The sequence below is a fragment of the Amaranthus tricolor genome, chromosome 7 (assembly GCF_026212465.1).
Source record: "Amaranthus tricolor cultivar Red isolate AtriRed21 chromosome 7, ASM2621246v1, whole genome shotgun sequence".
NCBI classification, from domain to species: Eukaryota; Viridiplantae; Streptophyta; class Magnoliopsida; order Caryophyllales; family Amaranthaceae; genus Amaranthus; species Amaranthus tricolor.
Genome location: NC_080053.1, coordinates 3,249,598 through 3,271,427, shown reverse-complemented (window position 1 = coordinate 3,271,427; position 21,830 = coordinate 3,249,598). Strand labels below are relative to the sequence as shown.

The 21,830-nt window shown below is 32.2% G+C and overlaps 3 protein-coding genes and 1 long non-coding RNA gene across 4 annotated transcripts; 3 read left to right on the top strand and 1 right to left on the bottom strand.

Annotated features, from left to right (window-relative positions):
• Positions 1-726: 726 nt before the first annotated feature.
• LOC130817712 (uncharacterized) lies at positions 727-2,387 on the top strand. Its single transcript, XM_057683565.1, has 3 exons — positions 727-841; positions 1,852-2,040; positions 2,206-2,387. The coding sequence occupies exons 1-3, from the start codon at positions 727-729 to the stop codon at positions 2,385-2,387; spliced, it is 486 nt and encodes a 161-aa protein (XP_057539548.1).
• A 137-nt stretch (positions 2,388-2,524) lies between these two features.
• Positions 2,525-5,648, bottom strand: LOC130817578 (uncharacterized). The gene is made up of 2 exons (XR_009043821.1): positions 4,927-5,648; positions 2,525-3,096 (listed from the first exon to the last, which is right to left on the bottom strand). It is a non-coding gene; the product is annotated as an uncharacterized LOC130817578 (long non-coding RNA).
• A 5,722-nt stretch (positions 5,649-11,370) lies between these two features.
• LOC130817711 (uncharacterized) lies at positions 11,371-12,848 on the top strand. The gene is made up of 6 exons (XM_057683564.1): positions 11,371-11,455; positions 11,644-11,769; positions 11,879-11,926; positions 11,999-12,160; positions 12,250-12,408; positions 12,674-12,848. The coding sequence occupies exons 1-6, from the start codon at positions 11,371-11,373 to the stop codon at positions 12,781-12,783; spliced, it is 690 nt and encodes a 229-aa protein (XP_057539547.1). The 3' UTR covers positions 12,784-12,848.
• A 3,225-nt stretch (positions 12,849-16,073) lies between these two features.
• On the top strand, positions 16,074-18,651 carry LOC130817577 (uncharacterized). The gene is made up of 3 exons (XM_057683367.1): positions 16,074-16,833; positions 16,915-17,915; positions 17,994-18,651. Exons 2-3 carry the CDS (start codon positions 17,675-17,677, stop codon positions 18,110-18,112), a joined length of 360 nt encoding a protein of 119 aa, XP_057539350.1. The 5' UTR covers positions 16,074-16,833; positions 16,915-17,674; the 3' UTR covers positions 18,113-18,651.
• Positions 18,652-21,830: the final 3,179 nt, after the last annotated feature.

The window sequence follows — 21,830 nt, the reverse complement described above, 5'->3', positions numbered from 1 at the left end:
TGTCCCTTATCAATTAAGTGATTCCAAGATCATATTTAAAATAATCGTAAGCGGACTTGGGCCCTACTCTTAATATTATTTTATCAAGGTAAGTAAACTCTTTTACTAATTACAACTCTTATAATTCTTGGTTGATCGATGATAACACTTTATCTACATCCTATCCTTTAATTCAAAACCCAAAGCCCTTTTGATGATTTTGTTGAGCATAACCAAATAAACATGTAAATTTTCCAAATTTACTCTATGTCTTCCTAAATCAATTAGCAACACCCTGGTTGCGCATAACCTATCACTAATGATAAAGGCTTCTATAGATGTTTTATTTTGGAAAAGCATAACTCAATATTATATAGGGACCTATATTCTATGTTGGTTTATTTAAAAATAAACACGTAAATAAATAAACAACATAAACATATAGCAAAGGATATTAAAAGAAAATAATAAAATGCAGATAATAAATGTGATCCTAGTATGGCCCCTAAAAAGATAAATAAATAAAGACTTCTTTTAGGCTCTGTCCTTGTCGCATCATGAATCTCCATTCTTGATCTTCTTGGATCTTGACACAGCCATTTAAGAAAGTGATTATGGGGTATTTTTTTTCACTATTTGTGGGCGATTTTGTGATAGAAATTGGACCATCAAATGATCAAATTATGTTCCAAAATCATGGGCAAAACATATAACTACCATATAATTATAGTTTAGAAATGATTAATTATGAAATTTCACAAAGTTCATGAATTCAATCAATTGGGGAAAACTAAGGTTCGAAAAAACAAAAATGAAATTGCATTTGTGGGTTCAAATTACTCAATTAAACAACAATCTAATTGTTGAGTAATGCAATTCAAACAAAAAAAAAATAAAATTTCGAACAATAATTATTCCAAAATCAAACTTGTAAATCTTGATATTGAATGTGGGGAAAAAGCAAAATGGCATGAAGAAGATGACTGCATTTGATTTTTTTTCTTTTTTTTATTTTATAATATCTTGAATTATTTTTAGTGTCCAATATATCAAATAACTCAATTCATTATTTTTTTTTATTATCATATAATATAAAATATTGAGTTATTATAATAATTAAAATTCAATTTTAAGTATGCAATTATAATCCACATTTGAATCAAAATAATAAAAAACATATATTTTCATATTAAAATATGCAAGAGGCTAACTGATACCACTGTAAGAATTTAGACGTGTTAAGCGGAATTTCAAGAAACATATGTCTTTACACCTATAACAGGTCATGCATATATTAATATATAAAAAGTATGTAAAAAATTCATACCATCGATGCGTGAATTCCACATAGTACGACCGGGTATGTAATGTCGCCAAATAAGATTAGAACGTCTAGTGTCCCTCCTCTAATATTGGTCCATAAGCACCAATTGGATCACCACGTATGCTAGTACGGAATAAGATTTACTAACACTCTTATTACTTTTAAGGTGGAGAAATGTAAGGAGAAATAGCAGACAAGCTTATGAAAATGATGAGCAAAGTGCATCTATTTATACACAAATGCAAAACCTCTTCACATACCTATTTGATGGTTACATATAAATGATAATAATCAAAATGAATTAATTTTGTGTTTTAATTCTCATTTAAAACATTTCATCAATACATACTAATAACTCCTACACTAAATAGTCCAAAGAGCATCTTATGCAATTGGTACTGTTTTATCCAATCGGTAACTTATATATGTGACCTCATAGGACCCGATTATAATAGCAATATACTAATCTAATTAATATACAAATCAAAGTGGATTTCTAGCAAAACACTATGACCATCTAATATAATCTAATGTATTTTGTATTTTAGTGGCTGCAATTGTTGATTGCACTTATCCTAAAATTCGCAACGGCTTAATTAATAATTCGTACTTTCATGATAGGGCAATACTAGCGCCAACAAATAAAATTGTTGATAAGGTCAACGAACATGTATTATCACTTTTTCCAGGAGAAGAGAGGTTATACTTGAATTCAGATTCAATCGATAAATCTGACGGTTATTATGGAAGCAACAACGATGCATTTTAATTTGAGTTTCTCAACTCAATACATGCATCTGGAGTTCCAAAACATAAGTTAGTATTAGAAGTTGTTGCTCCAATAATGATGCTCAGAAATATGAATTAGTTAGTCGGCCTATGCAATGGTACACGACTTTTAGTTGATCATCTTGGCGATCGGGTTGTACAAGCAACTGTAATATCTGGATCTAACATTGGTTATAAGGTTTTCATTCCAAGGGTTACACTTACACCTTCTGATAGTTCTAAAACTCCAGTAGCTCTTCAGAGAAAACAATTTCCAATATCATTGTGTTTTGCGATGATGATTGATAAGAGTTGAAAGTTAATAAGAGGTCGAATACTCTCTAGAGGGGGGGGTGAATAGAGAGTATGGACTTTTTTCTGGGACAGTTTTGAGTCAATTCGTAAACAATAACGTATGTGCGGAAAATGAACTTTAAAGTATAACACACGATATGTTAACGAGGTTCGGTTCTAAACAATCTACTCCCCGCCTATGGGTTCTCTTTCAACCCGTAGGATTTCAACGCTTTTTATTAATCCGACTTTAATACAAACAAGAAGATCTCACTATCTCCTCACAAGCACGTTCTTCCCCTTGAAGAACCGTATTACAAGTCCCTTTAATAAAAGCAAATCTCAATCTCTCAATAGAGATTACAAGTTGAACACTTTTAAAAGTATTCTAAGTTAGGCGTATTAAAATAATCTAACTCTTTTTTAAACTCTTAAGCCTATTACAAAATGTAAGAGCTAGATGAACTAAGAATTACAACTCTTTGAACATTTAGAAAATTTAGATCTTATTACAAGAGAGAAAGATATTAGAAGAGGTGCATCCTTAATGCTGGAATGAAGCCTTGTATTTATAGTGTTACGCCTCAACACATCTTTGAAAAACAAGAAGGCTCCTATCCGTTAAATTTGTGTTGACCTGGTCATTCTGTACCAGTCTTCAAGACCTTGAGCTTTACTTCAAACTGATGTGTGCTGACAGCTAAAATAATTTCGTCATTGTGTGCTGTAATCTTTTAATATCCAATACTATGCTGCCACGTTAGTACTTAAACAATACATTGAAAACTAAGCAAAACCAGATTATCAACGTGTAAATACTTATTCAAATTAATTCCTATTTTTAGTCATTAATTTAAATAGTCATTTCCTATTTTTAGTATATAAATTCAAATTACCATCTTATTTATAGAAAACACTTTAATTAGCTTAACAACATAATTTAAATTCAAATGCAAGCTGTGTACTTATAATAAACAAAACGTGTAACTTGTACTTAACAATTTAATCATTCAAATTATCTTAAACATACATTTTAAATTCAAATTCAAACATAAAATACTTGAACGTTTAACATAGAACGTATTATAAAATATTCAAACTTAATTTCAAATAATATCAAAGTTAATTTTAATGAACCTTGACCTATTAAAATATTTCAAATATAATTTTAAGGAACTTTGACCTATTAAAATATTTTAAATATAATTACGAAACTAACCTTATTACAAACGTAATTATCTTCAAGACATTGAAACGTATTTCAAGACTTATAAAATTAACTTTAAGATAAACTTAAGTTTTTTAAGTATATTCAAATACTTCGAACATAAAATATATAACACTCAAACACTTTATACTAAATATGATTTTAGATCGACTTAAACAACTAAATGCAATTACTTAATTTATTTGTTTAATTAATATGTGTTTTGAATTATTATCATTCAAGAGAGTTGAATCTTCAAGAGACAAGGACAATTATTATCACAAGTTTTGTTGCTACCTAAGCTTGTCTTTAGTCTTTAGTCAAGGACAATCACTATCAAATTGCTTCTATTTCATAAATTTCTCCTAAAACATAAATCCTAACTCTACTATCTTTCATCCAAATCACATTTACCCCCAAATTCAAACCTTAGTTTTTTTTCAATTCTTTATCTACTATCAAATTAGGATTCCATTATGCTTAAAATGAATTTTTTTCGAAATACTTCTTTAAATTCGCTTAGAAGCAACAATGAAGTGGTTTTTTGTTAAATAATGAAAATAAACTACTTTTGCAATGGATTTGTTATAGAAATTTTGATAATATCACCACTTCTACATTTCCAAAAAAAAAGTGGGTTTAGCAAGTTTTTACAACACCAACCCAAATGAATATAAGATGGCTTCTATGTAAATCACGAAACATCCCAACCAAATCATTGTCATTCTTTAAATACCAAGTCTTTTTTTGTGACAATACCAAAATGAAAGCTTTGTAGGCATTGGAGCACCCAATTTCATACATTCATCCAATCAAGAACTAGGTCCAACAAATTAACCTTACCAATATCATGAACATGAATGTATGCCGAAAGCCCTTTATATTAAAACCTTAAAAAGAACTTTTTCACTCGTTTTGAAAATCAAACAACAACAATTGAAATTTCCTGTAAATTGAAATTAGTAAATTAAAGTTACAATTTAGGGTTTCGAAAATTCAAGTAAATTGAAGTTACTAAATAAGGTTTCTGAAATTCAACAGCAAAAATGTTAAAATTTGCACAGTTTATGGTTCATTCGAAGATACACAACAAATCGATTTGGTAAATTTTCGAATGCAACAATAAAAAAAAGAACAATCGAAATTCCTATACATTCGAATGCAACAATCAAAAAAACAACAAGAATAATCGAACAGAGAACAAATCGATTTCGTAAATTTTCCGAATGCAATAACAATCAGCTTATGGTTCATTCAAATGCAAATTTGCACAGAAATTCGAATCAATTTTCATTTGTTCATTTGCGAATGCAAATACATTATGTCCACCAAAGTTCAAGAAGAAATTACTAACCTTTCTTGTTCTAGAGCTTGATTTTGTGATCCTTGTAGATAGGTTTCATGGAATTCAAAGTCAATTTTAGGGATTTAGGGTTAGGGCTTTAAGGAAATTGGGGGAATTGTAAGCATAGAGAGAGTTTAGTTGGGGAAATGAAAATTCATCGAGACTGGAACACTAAGATAACGCTTGCTAACATTTTTCAGGTAAAAGGTCACGGAGAAAGCATTATTACCGTGTGAATTTTTGAAAAGTTTTGGTTACCACATGAAAAATCTAAAACCTCAGGTTTACCACGTAGAATTTCCAAAAAAATAAAAAAAATGATACCTTATTCATTGAATTTTCGGTACTGTTTAACCAAGAAAAAAAGTTGCTAAACTTAGAGCATTTAGAATTATGATACAACCAGTATTCGAATGAAATATAGAGGAGGGGTTATATGTTGCTGTACAAAGTCGAATTTCTAGTCAACAATCGGAAGAAATGCAAGAAAACGCAAGAGTAAGAAGAATTATTTCAAAATTTGAACCGAACCTCCAAAGAAGAACGATATAGGTTGTGCTGCGATTTTCATAGGGATTCGATCGAATTCACCATTTTAAGATCCAATTAGGCGTAGGGAAGGAAGGTGTTATTGGCTTGCACAGGTCTAGTTTTCAAGAGGGAAAACGAGAGGAGAGCTGCATGAGGTGTGGTGCGAAGAACAACAGTCGTTGTTGTTTTATCTTTCTTGATTCAAGGTTAGATTAGGGTTTTAAAAGGGAATAAAGAACCAGGGAAGGAGACAAGGATGATAATTAGTAGAGGTGTTCATTCGGGTGATCGGGTCAGTTTCGAATGGCTGTCATTCGGTTCGGTTGTATTTCGGTTCAGTTATTTTTCGGTTGTGTGTTACAACGGGTCACACTCGGGTCGAGTCGGTTAGTCACGGTTCGGTTGGAGATCGATTATTCAAGCTATCGGGTTAGCATCAGTTCGGTGCCGGTTGAAGTTCAGGTCGAGTGTCAATCGGTCTCGGGTAGTCATCGATTACTAATTGGTTCGATTTTGTCGGGTACAGATCGGGTTCGGGTTTTTTTTTTTAAGCAAAATTCAGCTACGTATTACTAATTACTATCGATCAAATCAATATCAAATTAAGTCGTTAGTCAATTTTTAATTGATGACAAGATTCCCTTTATTTAAAGCAAAATAGTTAAAATACAAATCAATTAGTAATAATTATTACTTTGTTACTTTTACTTGTTTGACCGAAAATTAAAATTATAAAGTTCTATCAATTTTCATCTAATTCGATTAAAAGTAGTTAAATAAACATTGACCATTGATTATTAACTCTAAATATAGGAAACCGTGTATTTATAAAATTTAATTTATTAAAATATCTAACACTTTATTAGATTAACAAATAAGATGATTGAATATGAGTCTATCATACTTTTATGTTAAAAATTGGTTCAGGTTTACAGCAGTTCGATCTAAAATTCGTTCGGGTTAAGTCGATTTTAGCCGGATCGAATTCGGTTTCGAGCATGATTCGGGTCGGATATGATTCGGGTCGGTCATTATTAGGTTCGGGTAATCTCGGTTAACGGTTATGTGTCGGTTACAGCTCGGGTTCAGCTTTTCCATTTTCGGTTGTCAACCGGTTCGATAAACCAAAAAAAGGAACACATTTTCGGGTCGGTTTACTTTCGGTTTCGGTTCGGATTTTCGAGTCGGGTCACTTTTGAATAGCTCTAATAATTAGTGTTTAGGCCAAAATGGAAAGAAGACTTTATTAGGTACTTTTTGAAAAGAAATTTTTTTTATTAGGTACTCTTTTGAAAAGAAAAATTTTATTAGGTACTCTTTATAAAGATGAGCAAAAAAAGATAATGGAAAACTTAACCCCTACCATTACTTAGTACTCTTTTGAAAAGAAAATTTTTTATTAGGTACCTTTTTGAAAAAAAAAATTTTATTAGGTACTTTTTGACATTTTTCCCTTAATTTTATTAGTAAATTCCATTAATAAATTCCGATTCTGTTGAGGAATAGGGAATCTTTTAACAGGAGAATCTTTTGTAACCACCGTATTTAGCATCGAGTTTATTTAGTTTAGCTACAAATATTCTGATGTGATAATTGATTTGGTATGCGAAAAGTAATTCACAAATATTCTCTCCTCTATCTCTCTTTTTCAGAATTTCAGTACCTCTGTGTACTTTTCTCTATCTTCCTCTCTGATTTCTTTATGTGTGTATTCCTTTTCCCCTTTCGTTTTTTTTGAATACTTAAACTCTTTTCCTCTCTAATCTTTCTGCTTGATCTTTTAATTCGAAATTTTCTGCTACATGTATTTTTTTTTCCGAATTTTTTTCAAGATTTTGATCATATAACTCCTCAAAATATTGAGAAAAATATCTACATTTGGTTATTTTTGCTTTTAAAAAATTTATTTTTAATTGTTTTTGAATCTTGTTTTCTTATCTTTTTATTTTTGTCTTGAATGGCTTTTCTTTCTTGGAAATTTTCAGGAAATAATCTTCATTGCATAGTAGAGTTCTGATGGAACAAGAAAGGTAGTTTTGTATGAGATATCTCTTATTACTAATATAGCTTCAAAATTTTTATCAATGTTTTATATTATGTTTAAATCAAAATGAAAATTTATAATAGTGGACATCAAATATTGCACAGTTAATAAATACATTTAAAACTAATTTATTATTTAAACTAAGTAAATATGTAAATATAAAAATGTAGGAGGTTTTGAAACCCTCTTTCTGTACAATGACGATTCGTCGAATATCAGGGTGGAAGTTACCAACGTAATGAAGATTTATAAAGTAGCATATATTAATGTAAAAGACCTATATTATGTTGCCATTACAATAGTTTCCCATCATTGAAGTTAGTTCAGGTCCATTTACTTCTATCAAGGATTAATAGTTAAATTCAATCAAGTTCAATGTAGTTCGAGACTAAAGAATCTATATTAGAGCATCCTTACTCATGATCCAAAAAAAAAGATTATCTTATTATTTCACAACTTTTCTCTCTCCTAAAAGTTCATCTTTCAACCTAATTTATTAACAATGACCTCTTTCAAAAGGTCATTATCCTCTCTTTCTTACTTTTTTTCTACCCCATCATAATTTCTCTCCCTTAATTTATTTAACATTTATTTTTATTTTTTTATAATAATATTTTCATGTAAAAAGTTAATATAATTTTTTATTTGATTAAAATAGATCTACTTTTTTATTGATTAAAAAAATATTCTTTTAATAAAAGTAATATTTTTTAATAAATATAAATGCAGACATTAATAATAATTAAGGAAAATTCGTTAAATTCAAATAAAGATTATTTTTAATAAATATAAGTATAGACATTAATAATATTTTTTGGGATTTTTTAACAAAAAATAGTAGGAAAATAAGAAGAAAATATGTAAATATAAAATTATGTCAAAAAATATTAATATGGGTCTCATTTTATAGATCTCGAAAAAATAAGACCATTGGTATAATTTATTTTTTTAAAAAAAATTAATTAAATACGAAAGTAGCCGTTAATTACAAAAAAACGGGTATTTGTTTTAAAAAAGAAGTGACCGTTCACATGAACCGGTCATTTGATGACCCATTTGGCCAACCTTTTCCCCAATCCACCCAATATTAGGTCACCATTAATATTAATTTTCCTCTAGTTGGGTCATATGACCTCCAATTAGATCATCATTATTGATGCTCTTAGATGGTATTTGTTCAATGAGTTTAAAATGTATTTTATTGTGAAATAACTATATTTTATTGGATTTTCCAAAAAGCAGTTTCATTATTTAATTGTGACATGTATAATGATTTTCCATTCTCGTGTCTAAAATGGATCTAGAACTATGTTTTGATTTGGAACAACTTTGATAAGTTCAAAAGAATATTACTGTACATTCAGTTTAATGTTCATTTCAACTTTAATCTATTTATTTCAATTCATAAAATGTCAATTAAGCGAATCCTTTTTAATAAATGTTAGGTTTAATTAAAAGCTAATATATTTACCCTTGCTCATGCACAAATGTTGTTATAATTTGCAATTAAAAAAAAGGAGTTACATTTAAAAATGTAATATAGTACAAATTATGTATTAATATTTGGTATTAGAATCATTTAAGATCCAATCATGAAAACATGTAGCCGAAGTTGAGGTTCATTTTGTTGGCCTACCCCTATGACGTTAAGATGGATTTAGGTCCTCTATAGTGTCAAAAAATTTCACTTGTATAGATAGCATAATGTAGTTGTTTATACAAATAGTAATAAAATGCATAATGTAGGTGTTAATACAAATAGTAAAAAAATAAGGATATAAATATTGAGCAACCTAAACGATGAATGGAATATACTCATTTGGAGGTGAATTTTCTTCTACACTAATAATATAGAATCTTAGTATTAATTCTTAAACATGTAGCCCATATTTATTCTAACCATTATTTGTAAATGAACATGTAGCTGAATTTGAGGTTCTTTTTTTATGGACTACCCATACATATATTAGGCAGATTTGAGTCTTCATTATCACAGTCAAAGTCATTAACCTGTATCACACACAAATTCTTGGGGAAGAGGAAATAGATATACCACATCCATATCCCTTGCAAAGATAGGGCAAAGAGAAGAATCATAAATCATTATTAGATCTGGTAATTGTAAGAGCACATGCTCTTCAATAAAGATTCTAACTATAAAGAATAAGAAAGATTGCAAAACGTAAAGAGAATCAAACACATCAAGTATTGGAAGGTGGGAAAATCCTAATATTAAATTGATATTAGACCTTAAAACCCACCAAATAAATGAAGACAATTGTATTGATTAGTTCTTCATTACACACTAATCAATTCTAATAATGGAGATGAATAACTATAGAGATTACAAGAGTAATTGAAAAACCCTCAATTCACTCAAGAACCCTAATTTTGTGGCTTTCTCTATCTAGATTAATCTCACTTGTGTTTCTCTCTCTTAATTACAATGTAATTTATTACAAATGATGAAGTTAGGGAGTATTTATAAGACTAATAAAAAGAAGGGCAAGATGAGTCACGTAAACAGAAGCCACGAAGCACATGCTGCACTCGAAGCCCCTATATTCTGCTCGACGGGGAGCTTGGGTCGAGCCATTCTGCTCGACTGGTCAGCAGCAGCCAGCAGGTCGAGCAATGATGCTTGAGGGGTCGAATCAAGGTGCAGCAACATTCTGATCTTGACACCACTTCATATACATACTATACTATACCCCCACAACATCAAGCCAATACACATTGAGATTATGAGCCACGCCTTATAAATTAAGAGATAAGTGATAATTAATTAAGAGATAATTAATCAACCAATAAAATCTTTTTTAAATGTAATAATAATAAAAATCAGCTATAGTAAATAGTTCATAGTGTAAAAGTCCAATATTAAATCTACAATTTATACCGTAACCATTAATATTCTTATTCAAAAAAACATATGAGCTCATCTTACCTGAAGATCCATGACCCAAAAATTTGATAGATTTCCATACTTACCCACTTTTTACGAAATTTATCCCCATATCCAACCCAATTTTAAATAGGTGCGTTGGAAAGGACGCAAAATTTTATCATCCTGTCAACTCTAGTTTTAATAACCGTTTTAAGTTGTCGTATATTGATTAATAAGAATTGAAGTGTAGATGTTAATGTATTATAGTCGTTACTTTTTTGTATGCATTGCTTACTTATAATTCGTGTAGTAAGGTTGATTATACGTGTTAAAAAAATCTACTTTTTTTGATCAAACTGTATAGAGAATACCTTTTCTCACATATTATGAAGTGTATAGCTTGTGTTGCCCCATCTTCCTTGTATTTCCAAGAGTGTATAACCAAGGCTTTAAAACATCAATTTCCTCTATCTTTAATGATTGAAGTAAGAATAGTATAAAAAGAGGGAAATGTAGATGCAAGATAACCTTTTTTTTTAGAATGAAGATAACCAATATTTAGTATAGCTATTTATACGGTAATAGAACATAATTATTAAAAATAAACAAAATTAGTAAATATTTTAGGTGTGATTTGTGAATATGAGCATCAATGTTTATTTTTACCTATTTATTTAATCATGTGTAGCTATTTATAAGGTTATATGATCATTAATTTATTTGAATTTTTAATTTTTAATCTGTTTTTCTATCATCTCGAAAGTCTAAATTTAACTTCGCTTTTTTTAAAAACTTTATAAGGTTTATTCCACGTGATGTTTGGTTAGTAGTTGCCAAATATATTGGCGGTAGAGCCATAGCTGCGGTCTCTACCACTTGTCGGACATACTACAATGATCTAGGCGATACGTACGTGTGGAAAGTTGCATTTCTTAGCGAGTATGGGGCTGCCGATCCAGGAGATATTAACATTCACTGGAAACAGATATACATGTGGGCTTTGGAGTACTCTGCAGTTGTTCGTATGACTCCGGACCTAGGGTTGCAAGCTCCTAGTTTTTGGGCACATCCAATGGGTATATTCTCCTATATATTTTATTCTTCTTCCACTTTAATTAACAAAAATTCGCATCATAAACTATTTGTAAACGAGATAATGACCGAGAAATTAGCATTTGTAAAATTGTAATTGAAGATATTATTGATCTTTCGTAAATCATAACTTATGATAGAATGCTGTTGATGATTTTTTTTATGAATACAGGTCGTAGTCGGGCAGGCGTAGTATTCATTAATTCTGGAAATGCCATGTTGACTTCGTCGTTGATCAGATGGGATTCCCAAGGATTTCTGGAGGTCAACAATGTCATGAGAGGACTGTATATCGTCGGTACTAAGTCAATCTTAATTGAAATTTCACAATTTAATCTAATTATAAATATAGAAGATTTTGAATTTAGATTACTAGTATTAGAATAATAACATTTTTCAAAATGCAGATTTGTTGACTGTTGATCACCCAGGTGAAGGTGCACCTTTTGACAATTGTAAGTAACTAAGTTGGATTATTAATTTTAAATAGTACTAGTTATATGTGAGTAATATTTTGCGAATTGCAGGGTTGTTTTTGATTTTGGATGTTCGACACTGCAACGTTGAACTTCCTAACGATGAGGAAGCAAACTGGCACTGGGAGCATACAGTTTTATCAGGTTCAGCTTTCGGAGGGAGTACGCTTTCAATATTCGACTCAGCTTACTATGAACATCCAGAAACTGAAGGTATTAATATTATATTAACTTGATTGATTTTACTTTTATTTTATTATGATTTACGAAACTAATATTAATTTATATTTGAACTTTATCAGCCATTTCTTTGACTCTTGAGTATTTGGACACTGGCACATGGGATTTTGACGATATATGGAACTTCAATACAACTTGGATTGGGGACGAGTGCGATTGGAACACACGCGTCCGAAGAAGTCCTCATGCTTTGGCAAGTCACACCGATCTCGACAGTCGTGGTAATGACTAGTGACATTGATATATATATATATATATATATATATATATATATATATATATATATATATATATATATATATATATATATATATATATATATATATTTTTATATATATATATATATATATATTTTTATATATATATATATATATATATATATATATATATATATATATATATATATATATATATATATATATTAATATATTTATATATTATTGTGTTTTTATGTTAATTAATGCTCTTTATTTAATTGTGATGCAGATTTTAACAATCATCACTATCTGATAAGAAGATCTGAGGGAGGACAAGCAATTGGAATGAGAATTTTGACATCTGTTCGGGTTTATGATGATGACTATAATGATGAGTGATAACCACAAACTCCAAATTTTTGTATGTTTTTGTCACGAGCTGGTGTACTTAAGAACTTAATAGCTATGGGATGTTTGGTTTACTTACATTACTTTTTGGAAGTAATATTGGTTCTTTTATTTTTTTAAATTTTTTTTTATTGGACATTGCTTTATGAAAGTGAATTGGTTGACTTTTGAATTTTGACTGATTACAATTAATAATTAGATTTGCTACTGGCCTTGGAGTATTCTTAGGGACTAAGGGAGTTAGAAATAAATTGTTCATGTGACATACATTTGTAATCAAAGTAGTACAAAAATAGTATGATTGGGCTTTGGACAAGGTGAAGGACCTAGATCTAAAAATTAGGGGTATGGATCGGATCTGGATCGAATTAAGCTAAAATTAAATCTATCCAGACCCGAACCCAGATTTATAGGGTCTGTAAAGCTTTGACTCAGAAGGTGGGCATAGGGTCTGAATCCGAGTTCGAAACAATATTTTTTTTTTTTTCTAATAATCCTTCCTCTAACTATAAAAAATGTCTAACATGACAATACTATTCACAAAGGGCCTAATGAACAGTAATTTGTTCTTTTGCTCAACTTTCGACATGTGTCTCTGGGGAGGGTTGAGATTTGTCCACGTGTTAGGGTTTTGTGGTATTACAATTGCCTAATTTTGTTGCTTTGCTTATGGTTACTCTGAATCTGCTTCTTCCCACAAAATGCTTCATAAGATTTCGAAATGTAAGTCATTAAACCATAAACTCTACTTAATTTGGTACCATTAATGTTATTTTAGTTAATTATTTCTTCTATGAATGCATTTATGTTAATGGGTTTTTGAATTATCATAGGGAAAGGAGCAAGATAGTTGTTAAGCCAAATTTGAAGAGCAAGCAGCTTCCTACTCTTGATCAAGTTACTGGGAAGAAGATACCACAAAGTTTTGTATTCTCTAGAACAAAACTTTTTACGACAACTTGAAATGGATATGAGAAATTGATGCTTTCTTATAATGCCCTTAAGCTCAAGGATTCGAACTTTTGCCTTCTTTTCGTAGCTTTTGTTTGATGAGAACTATATGTGAGAGGTCTAACTGGGTAGTTGCACTGGCAATTGGCGAGTCTAGGATATCAATATAGACTGTGTCAAATATTCATCTTACATGTTTGTTGAACCAGAGCTACCTTTCTTTTGTATTATGTATTACACAATTCAAGTTTAATAGGATTTTTAATCAAATGACTAGGCATGCCCGGGCCTAGATTCTTGCGCGGATATGTATGAAAATATTTATTAGAGTAATTGGATGGAAATGAAAGAATGAGTGCCATTAAGCTCAAAATAGTAAGCTTGCAATGGTAGTTGATTTTAAAAGACATGGGTTGATGTGTTTGATTTAATCAAAGCAAATGTAATTAGTTATTACTTTGTTTGATGATTGAGAGTAATTAAACCGTATAAGTTTTATGCTAAAAGAATAAATTTGGAACATCTTGCTTATTTGATGATCATTTATTAATTATTAAAGCTAATGATTAGTTCTATGGAGTTTTGAAACATTTAGTTCCACAGGGGCCATAGGTTTTTGATTTCTAGCATCATTTGAGATTTTTTACTCATTGAGATTTTTTATTTTCAAACAATTAAATTCTGTTTAATTTTTTTGATATATTGCGGGAGAACAAGCTCCTATTAATAAGTCCATTGATTCTTAGTTTTATTTTATGGAGAAACATAAAAAGCTCGATTTAAATTCTGACAATATTTTTTCTTTAAAAAGACAAAGTAAATTTAAAGATCTATAGATATCTATTTTTTAAAAATTATTTTCTTATTTAGTTTGTAATATCCAACAACCATACTTTGAACATGAAATGTCTAATGTGTTTATTGATTTCTACTTCATTTAACTTAAAAATATAGCAACAGGAGGCATAAAAAAGAACTTTGTTGCATGCTCATTGCTCAACAGAGGTACATGCTTGATTTGAATGTTGAGGATTTTGCTTAGTAGATTTGTTACATAATACTTGTCTATACATGTAGTTTAATATTTGATGTTGCTTGGGCTTCATGATTTTTTTCTTAGGCTTTCTGTTCCGAATTTCCACTCTTACCTCATTAGAATTTGCAAACTGTAATCTCTAGTCATTAAAGTTGTCTTAGACATTTAAATTTGCTATTCTAAATCTTGTGAATTGTCAGGCTTGAAAAGTTATGCGAAGTAGCTGAGTGATCGATAGCTGATGCTACTGAAGAAATTGGTATGCCACGTATGCGAGTCAGTGTTCGTCACAGTAAGAAAAAAGATCTTTTATGATTTGGATACAGTTTGAACATATGGTATCTATTCTTTCTCTAATTATAAAAGAGAATTATTAAATATTGCCATCCTTTACATTTTATCGCCACCCTTTATTGAATTTTTAATATTGTCCCTACTTAATTTACGAACTCAAAAACTCTAACATCTCTCTAAAAACACTCTCTAAATTAAAGGAAGCTAAAACTTCAAATCGATTCACAATGGCGAACTTTCATTAACATGAATACGATTCGATAAGTAATTCAATCGATTAGAATTTTTTGGGAAAAAAAAATGACGAACAGTAGTCGCACGCGACCAAACCGTGGCTGAGTCGCACAAAACGTGCAATTGGACCACGGTTCAGTCGCACGTTTTGTGCGACTCAGCCACGGTTTGGTCGCGTGCGACTGACCCCTTTTTTATTTTTATTTTTATTATTATTTTTTTTATTTTTCTTTTTTATTTAAATTAACTTTTATTTTCTTATTATTTAATGTATGTTGTAGTAAATTATTTTATTTTATAATTTATATTATTATTATCTAAATTATTTAAATAATTTTTTATTTTTTATTTAAATTATTCTAGTAACTTATAATTTATGTTGTAGTAATTTATTTAAATTATTTTTTATTTTATTATTATTAAAATTATTTTATTTTATATACATTTTAATTTAGTTGAAATTTTAATTATTAAAGTAAATTATTTTTTATTTAATATTAAATATTTTTTATTATTAATGTTTGTTTATATAATATTTTATTAATCTAATCTATGTTTTATTTCATATTTTAAATTTGCAGGACTTTGAAAACTTAGGGGATAATGTAGATTACTCTAGTAGATTGGTTATTGATAAAAAATTTGATTCTGTAGATGAATTACATGCTTGGGCCGATAAGATAGCAATAAGAATTGGTTTCCAATTTACACATGTTTCATATATATAAACAAAAAGAAGGAAGTTCTAGAGTTAGTTTGTATTTAAGATGTCACCGCTATGGTAATATTAGGGGTGATTTGCATAACCTAGATAATGCTGCCCGACCTGGTTCTAAAAGTAGAACATGCGGGTGTAAATTTATAATTGTAGGAAGTAGTCGTAAACCAGGAGAAAGACCTTGGACGGTGAGGGTGTCTCCTGGTGAAAAAGGAAGATATAACCACCCGTTCTTAGTATACATAGATGGTCATGTAAGGGCAAATAGGTTGAATGTAGATATTTGACAGTACATACGAGAGTTTAGTGCAACCAGCATGCAACTTGCATTTATTATGACCTCAATTAGACAAAATTTCTCTGGTTTTTTTGCTAGTATGAATCAAATTTATAATGTTAGACAATCAATTAGGAGAGAAGAGATGGAGGGTAGACTCCCCTTCAACACCGTCTTTATATGACCACAGAGCATAATTACGTGGTTCGGACAGACTTGGATAGTGACGGAGATTATTAGTTGCAAATCCTACATCCATCCAGATGATACGTACGTGGCCCTATGTTGTGTTGATAGATACAACGTACAAAACAAATAAACAAAAGTGACTGCTTTGTGAAGTAATTGAAATGACGCCAACCTATCACAACTTCTTGGTTGTGTTTTGTTTGATGAGAGATGAGGCGGCTTTGTTATATCCGTGGGTGTTGGAGGGATTGAAAGATATTTTTTGCAGAGCTCAGACTCCTAGCGTAATTGTAAGTGATCGAGACGAGGGTTTATCTGCAGCTATTCGTGATGTCTTCCCAGGTAAAAAGGTTGTGTTGATTAATTATTGTCGTTCTATTTATTGAATATATTTTAATTACATTCAATCTTTTTTTAATGTAGATGTGCGACATTTATTATGCGTATGACATATTGCCAATGACGTAGAGAACATGGTGGACAAATTGTGTGGCGGGAAAAGAAATCAACAAGGGCATATATTCAGGAAAACTAGATGGGAATCGATTGTGGCTACTTGGACGACTAGGAACAGAAAGGTCATTCGATATTTGGCTGGAACATGGATTCCACATAAAGAGAAATTTGTGCGTGCATGGACGAACTGTTTACACATGGGTAACCAGACTATTAGCAGAGTTGAAAGCCAACACTCGTCTTTCAAGTACTATCTTAGTAGCGGTAATAGCTCATTTGATACCCTGTTTAAAAGGGCACACGCACAGATAACAAATCAGCAATCAAGGATCCGACAAGCGCTACAGGAATCCATGAATTCTATTTCAACGTCTTTGCGACATAATTTCTTTAGATCGTTATATTGCCATGAATCAATTTTTTCCTCAGAACAATTGCTGCTTGAGCATAACCGTTGTTAGATTTGGGTGATTATGTATTTGACAAATGCGGATGTGCACTTCAAAGCACGCATGGATTGCCCTGTGCTTGTTATTTCTATTTGTCGATCAGGTCACAAGGTTCGTTGTATTTGGATGACATTCATCCATTCTGGAGAACTTTAACGTACACAGAGTTAGAAGCTGACACCAACGAAGGAGTACGGCACGCAAACGCCGACGACAAAGAGTACTTTCAACCGTTGGTTAATGAAGTGTTAAAAGCCGATTCCGTAGTTGTACGACGCATGTCTGGGGTACTTGAAGATGAATTACACCCTGATGGTGCCGATATACCTAAGCCATATGCAAGTCCACCAAGAAAGGGAAGACCAACGACAAGCAAAACCCTCAGGATAAATAAAAGCGCCTTTGAATACAACAGATCATCCTCTCGGGGTCGTGGGTCTAGATCTTCATCTTGCGGGAGATCTAGTAGTCGAGAAACGCAATCCTCAGTTGGAATTAACTTTAGTTTCAACTTTTCTGGTACATGACTTTCCTTTCCATTATTTACATTACTTTATTACAGTTGAATCTTTCTAACCGTATTTTTAATAATTGCAGATGGTTCAGCAGGTCGTGATTTTTCAGTGTTTCCATGGCCCAATCACATCCCATATATTCTCTCTCCTTACTTGTTTGATTGGATTCATGTTATAGGTGATGGTATACTGTGGATTTAGAGCTATTTCCGTCATAGAGTTAAGAGGCGAGGAGGCATGGCCTCTTTTACGACGTGCAATGTGTATGGAAATGCAAATGAACAGAGAGCAATACCTACGTGTGTATCTATCGGCAGAGACGTTAGATAATGCTATATTCAGTATTGGTTCACATAGCAAAGAACCTGCACCGTTTATTCACTGGTTGGAAGCACCGATGGGATTGTACTCTGCAACAACGTTTCTTAACATTGGCATTGCGTATTATGGTTCTGCTGACGGTAATCCAAATTATAGCTGTTTAGTTCTTCCGTTAAGAAAAGCAGCGGGTGTGCATAGTGTAAATAAAGTTATACATATTTGTTGGGTGAATAGAAATCATTATGTTCAACTATTAATGAACGATGATTTATCTCCACTGCGGCCAGTCCAGTGATCATGGAGAGAAGCAGCTGACATTTCTTGTAGACATTTAGAAACACATTTTCGAAGCAGGATTTCGCTTTGGAATAGACTATATAGGCTGCAACCACCACCAGGTAATAACATCGCTGAAGATGCAGTCAATTTAGATAGTCCATTGTGTAACTATTGTGTACATCAATATTTAGGTTAACTATATATCTAGATAGAATTCAATATGTATAAATAAATATGTAAATAAAAAATGTAAAAAGCATTGATGTAAATTAATAGAAGCAATTCAAGTAGTTTAGAAAAACAACACTACTCCAACAATTATTTTTTTATTACGAACTGGCTGCTGCGTGGACCACATCTCCGCCCTGGTCTTGTTAGGCACATCAACTTGACGAGGATGGGGACGGAAGGCCGGAAAGTACTCGTAGATCCATGTCTGCAGCAATGTGAGACAACCAGCAATGGTCTTGCAACCAGCCCTAGACGCCATTCCCAGTTGCCGATACAAGTACGCCATCGTCACTGCACCCCAAGCGATCTCATCCTGAACAGCATTGACAGTTAATATAGGGTGAGGTCGCATCCCAGTTCTGGTCTTATCCACTAGCAGTGTTGAGCCGATAATAGCCATGTAATAGGCTGTACACTGCGTCTCCAAAGCTTGGGACCGATGGCACATCTGCATAACTTCACCAACATTGATGCAACCGCTGGTGAAGTACCCCTTCCTTTATAGCTCCGACATGGGCTCCCTAAATAGACCAGCCAGTGCGAGCTTTCACTCACCGTCAGCAGGTTCAGCCGGGAGTGAACCTTCAATATCAATGCCTAATATGCATTGCACGTCGTGCAACATAATCGTCATCTTCCCCTAGGGTATGCGGAAGATGTTCGTATCCGGCTGCCACCTCTCCACGAAGGCCGATATTAAAGCACTATCAATGTGCTGGTGCATAATGTATGGTAGCCGACCGAGGGGAATGGCAAGTAAAAGATCGTATAGCTCATCAGACATATCCTGCAGTTCGATGATCGCCTCCAGCGGCTTCTTTCTACTATGACACTCCAAAAATCGGAGGCGTACGCTCAAAGCCCTCAAAAATTACTTTAGTTATGTGCCCCCCATAGCTGAGTATCAAGCGCGCATCAGTTGGGTCCCCGGGCTAAGATGATGTGATCAACCAGTCCGTTCCAGCGGACTGTGGGCGCCTGCTCCCCCGTGGAGGCGCATTGTCAACGTGGCTGTCTCCTGCATGATCAGAAGTAGGGCTGAACAAAATTTGGTCCAAAACGTAAACCAAACCGAACCAAACCGTAATTTAAGTATTTGGTCTTGTCTACGGTCTAAAGGGCTGGTCAGGTTTTTTTTTTTTCTAAAATGGTTTCTGGTTTGGTCTAGGTTTTAAAATTTTCAGACCAGACCGAACCGAAAAATCGTAATAAATTTCGGTCTGGTGAAAATCGTAAACCGTAGATCGGAACCTGCATTAATATATGAGAAGGCCCAAGTTTAATATTGTGTGATTGTGTCTGGCAGCCCAAGTTAAAATGTTAGGGCTTAAAAGTTAATACGACACTCCAGCAGGCAGCAGCTCCTCCATTCCTCCCTCCTTCCACAGTCGACATTTTAAATTTTTGACCTTCTGTGCTCCAGGCTCCAGCAGCTCCTCGCCTCCTCCCTTCTTCGACAGTTGTGCTTCAAGTCTTCAACATTCAGCTTGAAATTTCCAAATCTTCAACGCTACCTTCACTCTTTCAGGTATCAGTCTTCTCCATCTCAACTTGCTTCTTTCTTGTTTTTTCATGCTTCTTTCTTGCTTTCTAATTTATAGTCTCTTTCTAATTTATAGTCTTCATTCTCCAATTTCCATTCTCCAATCTCAAGTGCTAATTTTCACCACGGAATCAAGTGTAGAATCTCGTAATGTAAATATGTTGGTTGATTTTTTGATTTTTAGGGTTTTTTTGTTCAGTTTTTGTATAAATTCGAATATTTACAAGTTGATGTTTTGATTTTTCCGATTTTTGGTTGATATTATGTTGATAAACTTGATATTTTTGGGTGGAAATAGTCTTTGAAACAGCAAACATAATATTTGGTTGATACTTGATATTATGTTGAATGTTGATATTTTTTGGTAGAAATAGTCTATGAAATGCAAGAAAGTGCTCCTTTAATTATGTAGATTGTTGATATTGTTTGGTTGGTATTATGTAGACTAAATAGTTACTGACTGACTAGCTTCCTCTTAGTAATTAAGGTTTGGTTGATATGTTGTTGATATTGTTGATATTGATTGATATTGTAGACTAAATAGATTGTTGATATTGACTGAAAACAGAATATTTGGAATATATGTGAAATAGCCTTTGAAATGACAAGTTGTAACTTGTAAGTATTGTTGGTTCAATTGTAGATGTCGTTGGTTGAACCTTTTATAATTTGCGATAAAAATGAAGTGGATGATCAGGATGATAATGAAACCAAAAAGGAGGAAGCTATGAGCAAACAAAGGAGGAAGCTTGTGAAACCAAGATCCGACATATGGGATCACTTCACCAAATTTACAAACAAAAATATGGAAAACAAATGTAAGTGCAACTATTGTGGTTGTGAATGAAAGTTGATAGGAGGTTGAATACTCTCTAGAGGGGGGGGGGGGGGGGGGGGGGGGGGGGGGATGAATAGAGAGTATGGGCGTTTAAAATTTTTGTCTGGAAGATTGTCTCAAGAGATTGAGGAATCTTTCAAAACTGTTTTCTGGGACAGTTTTGAGTCCATATGTAAAACAATAACGTATGTGCAGAAAATAAACTTTAAAGAATAACACACGATATGTTAGCGAGGTTCGATTCTAAACAACCTACTCCCCGCCTAAGGGTTCTCTTTGAACCCGTAGGATTTCAACGCCTTTTGTTAATCTGACTTTAAGACAAACTAGAAGATCTCACTATCTTCTCTCACCACGTTCTTCCCCTTGAAGAAACGTCTTACAAGTCCCTTTAATAAAAGCAAATCCCAATCTCTCAATAGAGATTACAAGTTGAACACTTTAATAAGTATTCTAAGTTAGGCGTATTAAACTATGAAATAATCTAACTCTTTTTAACACTTAAGTCTATTATAAATTGTAAGAGCTAGATGAATCAAGAATTATAACTCTTTTTAATACTTAGAGAATACAAGGTCTTATGTCAAGAGAGAAAGTTGTAAGAAGAGGTGCATCCTTAATTCTGAAATGAAGCCTTGTATATTTAGATGTTACGCTTCAACATCTCCTTGTAGAGCAAGAAAGCTTCATCCGTTAAATTCATTGAT

Bases quoted from the DNA above. Each gene is read 5' to 3' on its own strand.
- LOC130817712 (XM_057683565.1), top strand. From the start codon at position 727: ATGAAATTTCACAAAGTTCATGAATTCAATCAATTGGGGAAAACTAAG. The intron at 842-1,851 runs GTTGAGTAATGC...TTTGTATTTTAG, and splicing joins AATTAAACAACAATCTAATT to TGGCTGCAATTGTTGATTGC. The intron at 2,041-2,205 runs GTTATTATGGAA...CACGACTTTTAG, and splicing joins TTCAATCGATAAATCTGACG to TTGATCATCTTGGCGATCGG.
- LOC130817577 (XM_057683367.1), top strand. From the start codon at position 17,675: ATGTCTGGGGTACTTGAAGATGAATTACACCCTGATGGTGCCGATATA. The intron at 17,916-17,993 runs GTACATGACTTT...TAATAATTGCAG, and splicing joins CTTTAGTTTCAACTTTTCTG to ATGGTTCAGCAGGTCGTGAT.
- LOC130817711 (XM_057683564.1), top strand. From the start codon at position 11,371: ATGTGGGCTTTGGAGTACTCTGCAGTTGTTCGTATGACTCCGGACCTA. The intron at 11,927-11,998 runs GTAAGTAACTAA...TGCGAATTGCAG, and splicing joins AGGTGCACCTTTTGACAATT to GGTTGTTTTTGATTTTGGAT. The intron at 12,409-12,673 runs GTAATGACTAGT...ATTGTGATGCAG, and splicing joins CACCGATCTCGACAGTCGTG to ATTTTAACAATCATCACTAT.